Genomic DNA, 12435 nt, shown 5'->3' with positions numbered 1-12435 from the left:
TGTGCGTGTGGGCAGCTGAGTTTTGTTTTGATGCTGTAATCACCTACCAAGCATCAGGAGAAATCGTACCAAATACTACTACTGTAAGAATTAGTTTTAGGTTTTTTGCTCATTTATCTCGAACAATCATCCCCAAACCTCCCCACATGACCAACATTTCTACGGGCCGTATGGCCCCACTAGAATCTTCTTGGTTACACGCTACCAAAAGATAAGCGAACGACAAGATTGGCTAAAATTATCAATTCCTTCGTTTGAATACTCAACGCTGTTGCTTTGGTGCGTGTGTAGCTACAGCGGCACTTTGGACAAAGTCACTTGCGACGATGACGATGATCGCCAACATTGCTTTACGCGCTGGTACCAGTTCACGGCTGTCAACCACCATCGTCACTGCTGCCTTTGGAAGCAAGCGTTCCAGTTGGAATTACGCACAGAGTGGTTCTTCACGAAGGTAAAACGTTTTTCAAATAGTGATATGCAACTAACAACCAATGTTTAAATGTTATTTTTTATTTTTTCCTCAGATTTATCTCCCAATCCACTGCTAAAGCGATGCGTTTCGTTCAGTACCGTTCCGCGACCACGGGTGAAAAGCAGCGGCTCGGTGTGTTATCTGAAGATGGTACGCAGGTATCCGACATCTCTGACCGATATGAAGGTGACCTGATAACGTTCATCCGTTCGGGTGTTTCGCTCGATGAGGTGAAAGCGGCCGCCTCTAAGGCAACTCCGTTGAAGGTGGACAGCGTGGAACTGCTGTCCCCCGTTACCAACCCGCAGAAGATTCTGTGCGTCGGTCTCAACTATAGTGGTCACTGCGAGGAACAGAACAAACCCATCCCGAAGGAACCGATGTTCTTCAGCAAATATGCGACGACCATCGTTGGTCCGCATGACAACGTTATCGCCCACAGGATTTCTGATGTAAGGGGTGATGAGCAACTCCTCTCATTTATGGATACTTAAAATCTGTCTCCAAATTGTAGCAAATCGATTGGGAAGTAGAGCTGGCGGTCATCATCGGCAAGAAGGCCAAAAGTGTGACCAAAGCGAACGCAATGGATTATGTGTTTGGGTACACGGTGGCTCAGGACATTTCGGCACGCGACTGGCAGAAGTTGCGCAACGGTGGTCAGTTCCTGATCGGTAAATCGATGGATACCTTCTGTCCGCTCGGACCGGCCGCTGTTCACAAATCGCTGGTTAAGGATCCACACCAGCTGGCCATCAAGTGTAGCGTGAATGGCGTGGAGAAGCAGAACGGAAGCACGAGTGAGCTAATTTTCCGCATTGACGACATCATCGAACGGGTTACACAGTGAGTTTTATCCTTTTCCGGGGGTCATGACAGATTGATTGACAAAAGGGGTTTGTTCACGTTTTAGATCCATCACGTTACTTCCGGGCGATGTAATCCTGACGGGAACACCGGCCGGAGTAGGTATGCATCGCAAGCCGGCTGAATTTCTCAAACCGGGCGATGTTATCGACAGCGAGATTGAAGGCTTGGGAAAGATCAAGAATAAGGTCGTAGCAGACTCCTAAAACGATACAGAAAAATAACGACACCGGTCCCACAAGTTGCCATGCTATCTTTTTACGGGTTTTGATTGGGATGTGATGTGCAATAAAAATACTTGATGCTTGAGTTGATGCTAAATATTGCAATTGGAAAGGAATACTGCATCTTGTTTTACTATGAGGTACCCAATTCGGATGTAAATATTCCGTTTACGGTAACTGGACGCTCGAAATGTACGCCTATAATCCACTGTTGAATTAGCTTTAATCGTTCAACTACATTACTCCGGCACGATGTACCGACATCACTTCAGTGGCTTCCTTCTAGTGTACACAAATTCTTCCCTGGTGTGGTACGGTGCGTACGGATCGTCGATGTAGTACCTGGGTCGCTTCCAGTACTTGGTAACCATCTTATCCAGCAGCGTAGCCTGCGTCCCATTGACGAGAACGTGCTGCCGTAGACGACGCTTGCGGCTCGCTCGCTTTCGCCACATTTTCTTATGCCGTCCGGAGATGGTCCGTATCCAACCACCCCAATCTAGTCGTTTGAATCGTTTAACCACTGCTTTCACCGTCTTTCTTTTGCCTTTGCGCAAGGAAAACTTAATCACTGTACGGCTAGGTTGGGTTTGTAACACCGGGGATATTGCCATGGCATCAAGCAACCGGAGGGATGTAGACGGTTCCATGGAACATGTGTTGTTCGGTAGCCGTGAGATCGTATTACGAAAGAAAGGAACCGCATCGTTATTCGGTCGTACAAAGAGTGAAAAATTACGACCCGAGTGGGATGTAAAAACGGGAACGGCCGGCAACTGAACACGACTAGCGAAGGTTCTTGTTTGTATCACTTGGCGTATAGCTAAAATGTGAACAAGAAATGATGTTTTAATCCACCCATCGAATGGATCTATCTGCTCGAAAAAACACTCACCCAATGAAGCCATGCTCCGGAGCATTTTCCTGCGAAAATTGCTGTATTTTTTCTGGAGAAAATATCCCTCAATATCGCTTCAAAACATTACGAGCTCCTCACGTAAGAACCGGATTGGCGTATTTCACGTCCTTTTCCACTCTTGAATGACAGCTGTCAAAATCCGCTCGCCGCATGCTTGCTGTTTGTTTGGGTTGGAAAACCTGTGCAGTTCGTGCATCCTTTTTTGATTTGTTGTCGCGCAATGGCTCAGGGAAAATTGAAAGTAAAATCGAAAGCACCACCTAATCTAAAGAAAGCCGCTAACAAGAAAAAAGGAACGGCATTCAATAAACGGAAAAGTAAGTCATGTTGGCTTGAAGTAAAAACATGGGCAGTTTGAAATGTTTTGTTTTTCACACAGATGCACCCATTCAGTCAAAGAAACACAAATTCGAAGAGGCCCACAAACTGAAGCAAGTCATTACAAAAACAGTCAACAAGAAGAACGAGGATGATATACGGAAGATTGCGTATGAAGGACAGACAAACCTTAGTCAGGCGCAATTAGCTGTGCAGGAACATCATCGGAAACAGAATCAGAACGATGGATCTGAGGCGGGTACTTCGAAGGGTAACTGAAGAGTACACGGTTGTTTTTTACCTACAAAGCCAATCAATTGATTGAAAAAGGGCAAAGTACAGCTGATCATACCATCCATCAAGTTGTTTACGAATGTGGTTTAATTGAAAAATCATCAGTTTTAAGTTTGAGAATAAAAGATGTTTATTCAATTGTACGGTTCTATAGCAGCAGAATAGCAGTAATACTATTCATAGCTCTATAACTTCAGTCCGATTAGTTATACATACCATAGTAAAGAGCTCATAGGGCAAGCTCAATGCAGCAGAGATTTGTGAGCATTGTAAAGGTAAGTTCTAGGTCCGTACACCGTTGAGTACATCGTGCTGATAAGGTCAGGTCACCAACTCGTTTCCAAACTTTTTGGTCCACTAAATCTAGCATCAACGACCCCCAACCTTCCCACGTTTTATGCTGATCGAATCGTTGGTGACCACTTACCACGTGCCTCGGCCGTCGTATTCTTCCAACCTTGGCTGCCGTCAGGATGTCTGTTCCATCAAACAATTCAGCTGAAGCTAGTGTTTCATTCAAAGATAGACCCGCAGGACAGGACTATCGCACTATCGAAGTGTGATATTTGCTGTCTTTCGTGTTTTTTTGGACTCTTGTAGGTTGAAGGAGCTTGTGGAAATCATAGTAAGCACGATTCGCAATGTCAATGTGCCTCCGGATATCGTTGGTTAAGCTGTTATCCGAAGTTACTATCTTACAACGGCAACAGGATTACTCTACTACCTCGAGAGCGTCGCCATCAACTGATACTCTGCTTCCCCGGCGGGCGATATCACAGTCATAGCCTCCGGGAAGCACATACTATGCCTTCGTCGCATTGATCCTCAATCCAATCCAAGTCTCTAAGGTCCTGTAAATAGAATAAGTTATACCCCAATATTCCCATAACACATTGCATACCCACGAGCAGTGATCTAAACGTACAATAAAAACACAATCGATTTGTTCCGGGTTACATACTAAGCAATCACCAAACCGACAATACCATGATATAGCGGAAGTGCAATGCTTAATGCATGGTTTATTGTAAGCAGTTCAGCTCAAGTTCAATTGTACATTAAAAAATTTACCTGTGGCTGCATCGACATCCGATGATCCACTGGTGTGATAAAATAAGATCACCTGTGAGGCTAAATACGGCGAGGATTTACTTCTTCGCAAACGATATCTTCATCGCATGGGTCGGAGTAATCTTAAATCCTTGCAGAGCTTCTCGTGCCGCACCACTCTGCAGTTCCGTCGCGAACTCCACGAACGCAATGTCGTGCCGGTTCGGTACCAAACGAACCTCCTTGAAACCCGGGAACTGATTGAACAACATCGACAGCATCATCTCGTTCGTTTCCTCCGGCAAGTTCGTAAGGAACAGGATTTGGTTCGGCGGCTGCTCGGCGGTGGCCGAATTGTTTGTCGCTCCCACCTCACCGGCACTTTTCAATTTCTTCGCCTTTTTGTCGTCTGCCGTCTGCACCGGTTTCGGTTGCCGCACGCGCTTCGGCCGCTCCTGGAAGGTTCCCTTCAGCTTCGCAATCATATCGCTGTCGGTTTTAGCGTAGTTGATGCGCATCGGTTTGTCGTAGAACGGGAAACCTTGCATCGTACGCATCGCATTCGTTGCGCTGGAGATTTCCTTGAAGATGATAAACGCTTGGCCGCGCATTTTCAGCGTTTTGTACGCGACGATATCTAGTATTTGGCCGAACTGGGAAAAAATCGCGTAGAGTGACTTTTTCAACTCCTCCTTGTTGATCTTCTCGTTCAGGTTGTTGATGTAGATTGTGTAGTTTGGTCGGATATCCATTTTGATCGCGAACACTGCACTAAAATACAGTAATTTTCTGTAAATTTGCTTTACTGCTAAAATGTGCGGCTTCACGAAAGGACGCTACTTTTTTTTCTTCTTCGGATGCACACTGTCACATTTGACATCCAATGAATCGAACAACGGTTGACGTTTACAGCACTGGGTTGAGTGCGTCAACCCTCCACATATTCTAAGAACAGACAACTGTTACTCATTTGAAAAAATAAAAGTCGGTTTAGAGTTTCTTTTTAAATATAATTTGTAGTGCTTTATTTGGCTTTCTCGTTTCCACATTGTTTTGCCACAGTTTTGACGTACTCAAACCGTCCCATTCCGCTTGTATACATCTACAGACAGATACAGGTTCGTACATAACTACAAAGACATGCTTTTTGAATCGTGGACTTTTTAATCTGACCATTGAAAATTATTATTTCATTACTTTGGGAACCGATGGTACTCTTTTTGTTGAGAACTTTCACATTGTTCAAACATAGCGAGATAGTAACTATCGACCTATCGAGATTTGGCGTAGAATATGTTTATTCCATCGCTAAACTCGAGTAAACTTTATAACTGTATTACGCACAGAATAATTACAAAACTCTCTTTTTACTTGTCACGATCTATCATTCCACACTTCGCATTCTTTTTTCTTCGTGCCATCGTGATAGTTCTTGCACGCTACAGGACAGGGTTAGGATAAACTTGATACGGAAAGAATATTATGCTACAAATAGTTCACCGTTACGTTTTGCTTACATTTGTCCAATAAATTAGCGTGTATGTATGTATGTCATACTTGATAATAGGACACACTTGCCCTATTTCTCTCATCGTCCTTTTTGCATTGAAAATCTACATACAATCTACGTGGTACAGAGCTGGGCTAATTATGAAAAGCATTTATGTGAAACATTCCTGTACTTCCAACCAATTTAAGTAAAACAAAAACTAACTTAAAACCGGAAGCTGGACACTTACGCGTCTGTGCAGTGGTGTAAGAGTGAAAAAATGCGCATCTTTCTAACTTGTATGTATCACAACACTGTAAATGAATGTTTCCCTTGGTAGAATAAACGAGTGCGTTACATTCCTTTCTGCACCAGTTCCGTGGCACGCATTCTATGTACACATTGGTGCCATTTTGGGTAGCATAACTTGGCAAAAAAGAAATAATTATTTTAGCATTAATAATGAACTTTAGAACTGCTTAATGCATGCTTAAATGACGACACTGTAACAAAGAACCCAATATCATGGTGTGTTCCCTAGAGTACGCTCCTGTGTCGCGTAATGTTTCCTCTGCCTATTATTCCCGCCCTGGTGTGCTTGGTATAAAAGCATTTAATAGTTACTCACTCATACGCGTACGAACGATAATCAAAGGGCAAAAATAACCACTTCTTGCATTTCTAATACATACGGCAGCCCGTTCTATACGTTCTGTACAATGAACATTGCGCATCATCTAATGTTGTGTATGTGTATGATTTAGGTTGAACATCAACTCTGCTTTAAACTCTAAAGCTAAATAAGAAAAAAAGTAGTTAAACGTTTGCTGGAGCTACCGCTGGAGCTGTATGGTGGATTCGGCCCGGATATTGGATTTGAACCTTGATGGGACCGTTCGTTACAAACGAACTTAACCACTGCAAACTTCCGAATGATCATCCCAAGCGTTAACCTGAAATTAAACCGATGTTGCTATTAGCGAGCTCGATGAGTGACAATGGATGTCTTCATTACCTGACATGCTCGGCTACAGTACCACTGATTGCCACAGCCCGCACACACAAACTTAGCTTCCTGTTTCTTGCAGCCCTGGCATTGTGGCACTTCGTTCTCGTTTATTTCGGCTCCGCGACGTTTGCCACCGTGCAGTACACTAGAATCCCTTTGGCCCATATCGTCTCCTTCATCGATTACCAGCCGATCGGCACTGTCATCGGCTTCATCGTCCTGCAGGAAAGTAAACATTTTAGAACAATACTCTTATCCATTTAACTGCAAATAAACAAAATCTGCTTACCAAATTGTACAGTTGCTGCTCACGAAGCCTTTGCAGTGATTGTTGCTGCTGTTGCTGCGCAAGTAGCTGGAAATTGGACCCTCCGACGGGTGTGATAGATATTTCACTGCTGTTCTTGGACAGGTTCAATCCACCAGTGAGGCTATTGGTCTGTAGGTTAGCCAGTGCACCGGATGTTACCGTCGAGGACGACTGCGTATTCATCCGTTCCGGTACGGTAAGCAATCGGGCTAGCGTTGGCGAAAAGGTATTGAAATTTCCGACAGCCGCAGCTACTGCTGCTGACGTTGTTTGGCCCGGCCGGTTTGACGATTTGGTAAGAATTCCATGCAGAAGCGAGTTAGTGCTGGTGCTAACCGCACTCAGATTCGCACCGGTCAGTGAACCGTTACCGTGGGGCACATTGCCTCCCAGCATATCCGAATGCGCAGTTGAATTCAACACTGGATGCAGTGTCACCTCGGGCAGGGAGGCCTTTGACAGCAAGGACGATTGTTGCTGATGAAGGCTACCAGCCTGGTGGTGTGCCTGATGCTGCTGCGGGGACTGCTGCGGAGACGAGACGGTGTTAGTACCGCCGGGAGTGGCATTACTGGACAGTAGCTGCAGGTTCGACAGCAAGCTCTGCTCATTCTGGCTCATCTTGGCAAACTGGGCAAGCACTTCCTTAAAGAACTGCTGACTGCTGTTGGCCGCACCGGAAGCGGACATCAGCGACGACAGCAGGTTCGAGTTGCTTTGGCTCGAATCATTGCTGGAGGGACGCGAAGTCTGTGAAGGCGAAGAACGCGGAAAATAAAGGGCACGGTAAGAGCCAGATTTGCCAATAGGAATGGCGATAGGTCGCGCCATTGTAAAACAGAACCAAGAGAGCGATGAGTGATTACAACAACACGGTGGTAATGTGCAACATTAAACGACAAGATGTGCAGTTTTAAACCCGTTCAAAGTATAGTTCGATGTAGGAGTATATTAAAGTTTCTTTGGAAATTTTTAGAAAATGCGATCATCGATCACTATCGAGAACTTTACGTTTGGTACAACAATGGGGTTGTTAATGATCGTGCGAATGAGGTTAGTAGTTATATTCTTATCGATATTACCCGGTCCAAAAAGTATTGGGTGTGCTTGTATTATATACCAGTTTGCCAAAGATGAGTCGGAGTGTACGGTGTGCGTTGACTGCCCCACAACCCATGTTTTCCATACTTCCACCAATGAAAATACCGATGAATCTAATGCAGCATAAACACAATACATACCTCGGCCGCTGCCAGAAGTTCCGATATACGCGTCGACACACTAACCGACGAGTTGGAACGCCCATTTCCATCGCACGGAGATTTTCCACCGGATAGCGCGGTCAAACTAATGGCACCACCTTCCCCAAACGATCCGATACTATTTCCCACGGACGTGCCATTGTTGCTGGCACCGTTGCCACCCACATTCTTCAACCGTCGTCCGCGCCGCGGTACATTCTCCGGATGCTTCTGCCGGTAGTCCGCTATAATACTGCTCACGTCCTTACGCATACCCTGTCGACCGATTTGGAGCTGCTGTTGGTTAGCCGCACTCGAGTTCGACCCACCAGGATTATGATGGCCGTTCAGTAGCCCCTGCGATGTAATACCGGCAAGTAGGTTAGTATTAGCAAACAGTTCAGCCTGCAGCTGCGCTTGAATCATTGCATCTAAACTGCCACCTACCGTGCTGGAATTGTTCGATCCGCTAGCAGTACCAGACGACCCTGTCAAACCGGCCGACATGGCTAGATTGTTCAGAATCTGCTGATGGTTGCTAAGCATCGGCTTGGAAAAGATCTGCCGATGGATCCGTTCCACTGTGGACCTTTCCTTCTCCAGCTCGACCGCGTTCATGCTGGCACGCGCCTTCATAATCATGGAAGTCGTATTTGGCAGTGGTACCATTGTGACGGCATTGTTGCTGCTGTTGAACTGCGACACGAAGCTGTTGGTATCCTTCGCGTTACGCGATTTGCTGGAAGTGTTCGCGCTGGTGTGGACGCAGTTACTGCTACTGCGTCGGTTAGAGATCCGAGAGTGGTTACCGAAATGGTTACCTTGTTTGTCACCACCGTTCGTGGCACCGCCGCTGTTCGATGCATTAAAACCGTAGTGCATCGAGTTCGTGACGGAAGCAGGGCGAATTTCGACCTCCGGCGGGGGTGTTGGTGGTCGCGGACCAACAGAGGACGATCGGCCACTCTGCTGCTGGTGCTGACTGCTCAGGTTCGACGAATCGAGATGACTGAATACCGACACCTCACCCAGCTGAGTGTCCATAATACCGATCACGTGCTTCCGGCGGTTTAACCGCAACAGAATCTCCTCCTTTACCTTCTTCAGGTGTAGCATATTGTTCCACTTGACCTCCGTTTCACGGATCATATCGTTCAGAGCCTCGATTTCTTTCACCAGCGTATCGGTGTGATTTTGAATCTCGTCTACCGAGGTGTTTTGAGTCGTGTCGATATAATCATTTACGACCCGTTCATGTGTTTGATAGTTGGCTTCAACTTCGAGCTTTAGCTTCTTCGCTGGTTCAACTGGTTCTTCAGCGTCAGCACCGCCACTCGCCTGTCGATCCGCCTCGATCTCCACGGATCGTCTACGTTTCCGATTGGTGGATGTTGATGTATCCGATTGTACTACTTTCTGTGCTGGATGTGCACTGTCGCCCTCGCCACGAGCCTCAGAAGATTGCTGTTTGGACAGATTTTGTGCTTCATTTGCATCGCTTTTTTGTTCATGTTCTTGCTTTACCTCCAGTGAAGAGCAAGCATCTTCCTGCTCTTGATCGGATCGCTTCTGTTGAGCTTTCTTCTGATTGGTAACGGGTGTGGATGTGACAACCGTTTTATCGTGCATATCCACACGTGCTTCTTTCGATGAACTCACAGCTACCAATGTCGAGGATGGAGGTCCTGTTGAGATACGATCAGTTGAATGCACCTCAGAGGACGACGATTCTTCGCCCTTCTCCTTCGACTGCTCGCTGGTAGATGTTAAGTCAATGGCACTTTCCTCGCTCTTCTCCTTGCTCGAGATCGATGAGCTTTTTTCGACGGGTGGATCAACGTCCATCTGGAATGTAAGATCTTCGTTGAACTCTTTCTCGTGCTGCTTTTCCTCATCACCTTCACTGCCCGTATGATCCATAAAATCGTCAATCCCCGCCATCACATCATCTGCCGTAGGCTCGGTATTGCCCGTGGGGGAAGAAATGGCTTCCTTTTGGCTATTTGGTTCTACTGTATCAGTAGTGTTGCTTTCCTGCTTATCTAAACCAACCGAACTAGAATTTTCCTTAGTGGACGATGCATCTTTAGCTACAGCACTAGCCTTGGACGTCGTGTCGGTTGTGCTTTCATCCGTGGCTCTTGCGTTTTGTTCTGCTGCTTCCGTACTTGCGGAACTGTTTACTGTTGGCGTAATCGCAGTCACCGATTTCTTTGCCGACGTTGAAGACGAGAGCACCGAAACGGCATCATCGCTCGAATCGGCAATCTTCTCCGACACCTCGACCGCCGTTGCCGTTGGCATCTTGTCGTCCGAACGGGATGAGGTCGTGCTGGAGATAATGTTGACAGGCTTTTCAGCCACTTCTGCCGTATCACTTGCCGGGTGTTTTGGCTGTACCTTCGAACCTCCTTTGTCACCGCCAGCAGTACTTCCGGTGTCTTTGGTTTCGTTCTGATTTTTCGTCGAAGCGGAAACGTGGCTGGGTTTCTCCCGCGCTTTAAGAAGTATATCCTCGAGCCCTGACTGCTTGGGCGTGGCGAACACAGCATGTAAACCGGTCGATAGTTGGGTTACTTTACAATCCGAAGACACCGCTCGCACATCATCATTGTCTTCCATAACGTGCATGCTTCGCCTGTTTAATCTAAAAGTAGAAGAATGAAAAAGGGTAAGAAATTGTAATTAGTTTATGACGCTCGATATATTTAAGCTAATATAAGAGGTTCATGCGGTTATACATTAGGTGTCGGAAATTAATCGCTGTTGCTTTATGACACCAGATCCAACTTATGGAAACAGCCAGATCTATCATCTAGTAGTTACAACGACCTCATTTCTACACAACCCATTGACCCTGTGGCACTAATCAACTGTAGCAGTTCATCATCCAACAGACCTGTGTCTGTTGCAGATATCCATACAACGACACCCCTTTTCCATCTCCCGAAGGCTCTTTCGATTAGCTGGCCTGCAATGGAACCCAATCATCACCGGTCAGGCGGTCCACATCCTTTGATCTACGCCCGATGCTGCATACTTCCCGATCGAGTAGATCCTCCTCAACGGCAGCACCGAATCGTAACTGACACGGATTGGTTGATTAGATTGCGGTGACGGGTGCGCAACTGCACTGCAGAAATGTTACACAAGGACATTTTGATTAACATAAAAACGCACCACACTTGACGCATCGTAACCGATCGAACGGATGGAAATGCAAACAGCCAGCAGCGTTGGAATGCATCCGTTCTCCGAGAAACGCCAGAAGCACGTGAAGTGTGATTTGAATAATGTGCGAAGAGCACCAACGAACGAGCTCGCCCGAGCATCCGCGTGGGAAACTAGAAATCTCGAAGGTCTTGGGCTGTGCGAGGAACGCTCGAGCAGAATACAAGAGACGGGCTTACATCACACTTCGCAGGTACCTTCACGCCGGTAGGTACAGCGCACCGTGTACTGACCTTCGGGTGTAACTGCTTGCAACATTTCACGGGGTTATTGCTGTTTTCAGAACACCCCCAAAACCTCGCTTCGACCCAACATGTCGGAGGTAGTAGCTAAAGAGACCCGATAGGTTTATGTGTTTGCTGCGAGTTGACACACTTTCTGGAATGATCGTGCCTCGCCGTCCGTTCAACTTTACGACCTACAGACGGAGCTGCGTCCGTCTAGTTGTGGGGCCGTCTGTCGGTCGGCCAATAAACCATGCACCATTCATATCCCCCTGACCTCGTTCTCGGTGGAGCGGTATGGGAGTATTCTTGAAGAAATCCCTTGGAGTCTTGTGTTTCGAGTTCCATTCTAAACTTGCGGCTTATGCAGTCGCGTTGTATGTTTACACCGAGATCAGGAGGAACTAAACCACTTCACCCTGCACCGTTGAACATGGTTTATAAACGGACAAACTCAACCGATCGGATTGTTGTTGTCTGTGTGTTTAATTTCCACGAGGTCACATGGTAATGGTGTTGGGTTCAGCTTCCTCTCTACTTTTCGAGTACGCAACTCGCTGCATTGTTCAGCCTTGGGATGTACTTTTCCATCTCTTCTAAATCCGTCCCTTCGGTGTTCACAGGCTAAGTCGCGCATTGGATGTGGTGCACAGTCTACTATGAATCGTGCTTAGAGGGAACAGCAAATGTAAACTACAAATTCCACTTCTTGGAACTCTCTTAAGCAGTGCGGCACCGGTCAAACATTGTCGACACATTTACTGTACCATCGCGCATGATGGTT

General features: G+C 46.5%; 5 protein-coding genes across 5 annotated transcripts in view; 2 read left to right on the top strand and 3 right to left on the bottom strand.

Annotated features, from left to right (window-relative positions):
• Positions 1–326: 326 nt before the first annotated feature.
• Positions 327–1548, top strand: LOC128719858 (fumarylacetoacetate hydrolase domain-containing protein 2). The gene is made up of 4 exons (XM_053813497.1): positions 327–454; positions 528–927; positions 990–1321; positions 1389–1548. The coding sequence occupies exons 1-4, from the start codon at positions 327–329 to the stop codon at positions 1546–1548; spliced, it is 1020 nt and encodes a 339-aa protein (XP_053669472.1).
• A 281-nt stretch (positions 1549–1829) lies between these two features.
• Positions 1830–2486, bottom strand: LOC128707150 (39S ribosomal protein L35, mitochondrial). Its single transcript, XM_053802098.1, has 2 exons — positions 2462–2486; positions 1830–2389 (listed from the first exon to the last, which is right to left on the bottom strand). Exons 1-2 carry the CDS (start codon positions 2484–2486, stop codon positions 1830–1832), a joined length of 585 nt encoding a protein of 194 aa, XP_053658073.1.
• A 219-nt stretch (positions 2487–2705) lies between these two features.
• LOC128709068 (uncharacterized) lies at positions 2706–3082 on the top strand. The gene is made up of 2 exons (XM_053804054.1): positions 2706–2802; positions 2865–3082. The coding sequence occupies exons 1-2, from the start codon at positions 2706–2708 to the stop codon at positions 3080–3082; spliced, it is 315 nt and encodes a 104-aa protein (XP_053660029.1).
• A 1163-nt stretch (positions 3083–4245) lies between these two features.
• Positions 4246–4899, bottom strand: LOC128719792 (U1 small nuclear ribonucleoprotein A). Its single transcript, XM_053813429.1, has one exon. It carries the CDS (start codon positions 4897–4899, stop codon positions 4246–4248), a length of 654 nt encoding a protein of 217 aa, XP_053669404.1.
• Positions 4900–6547: 1648 nt separating this feature from the next.
• The window catches only part of LOC128708391 (uncharacterized), a 38202-nt gene continuing 32314 nt past the window's right edge, over positions 6548–12435 (bottom strand). Inside the window, exons 3-7 of the mRNA XM_053803368.1 lie at positions 8644–10843; positions 8197–8553; positions 6935–7705; positions 6652–6864; positions 6548–6589 (exon numbers count right to left, since the gene is read on the bottom strand). Of these exons, the coding sequence (XP_053659343.1) occupies positions 6548–6589; positions 6652–6864; positions 6935–7705; positions 8197–8553; positions 8644–10843 (3583 nt within the window). The remainder of the gene's footprint in view (positions 6590–6651; positions 6865–6934; positions 7706–8196; positions 8554–8643; positions 10844–12435) is intronic.

Source organism: Anopheles marshallii, chromosome 2 (assembly GCF_943734725.1).
Source record: "Anopheles marshallii chromosome 2, idAnoMarsDA_429_01, whole genome shotgun sequence".
Classification (NCBI taxonomy): domain Eukaryota; kingdom Metazoa; phylum Arthropoda; class Insecta; order Diptera; family Culicidae; genus Anopheles; species Anopheles marshallii.
Note: the sequence above shows the minus strand (reverse complement) of the source record. Positions and strands in the feature narration are given on the sequence as shown.

Bases quoted from the DNA above. Each gene is read 5' to 3' on its own strand.
- LOC128719858 (XM_053813497.1), top strand. From the start codon at position 327: ATGACGATGATCGCCAACATTGCTTTACGCGCTGGTACCAGTTCACGG. The intron at 928-989 runs GTAAGGGGTGAT...TCCAAATTGTAG, and splicing joins TCGCCCACAGGATTTCTGAT to CAAATCGATTGGGAAGTAGA. The intron at 1,322-1,388 runs GTGAGTTTTATC...TTCACGTTTTAG, and splicing joins ATCATCGAACGGGTTACACA to ATCCATCACGTTACTTCCGG.
- LOC128707150 (XM_053802098.1), bottom strand. From the start codon at position 2,486: ATGCTCCGGAGCATGGCTTCATTGG. The intron at 2,390-2,461 runs GTGAGTGTTTTT...TTCACATTTTAG, and splicing joins CCGGAGCATGGCTTCATTGG to CTATACGCCAAGTGATACAA.
- LOC128709068 (XM_053804054.1), top strand. From the start codon at position 2,706: ATGGCTCAGGGAAAATTGAAAGTAAAATCGAAAGCACCACCTAATCTA. The intron at 2,803-2,864 runs GTAAGTCATGTT...TTTTTCACACAG, and splicing joins GGCATTCAATAAACGGAAAA to ATGCACCCATTCAGTCAAAG.
- LOC128719792 (XM_053813429.1), bottom strand. From the start codon at position 4,899: ATGGATATCCGACCAAACTACACAATCTACATCAACAACCTGAACGAG.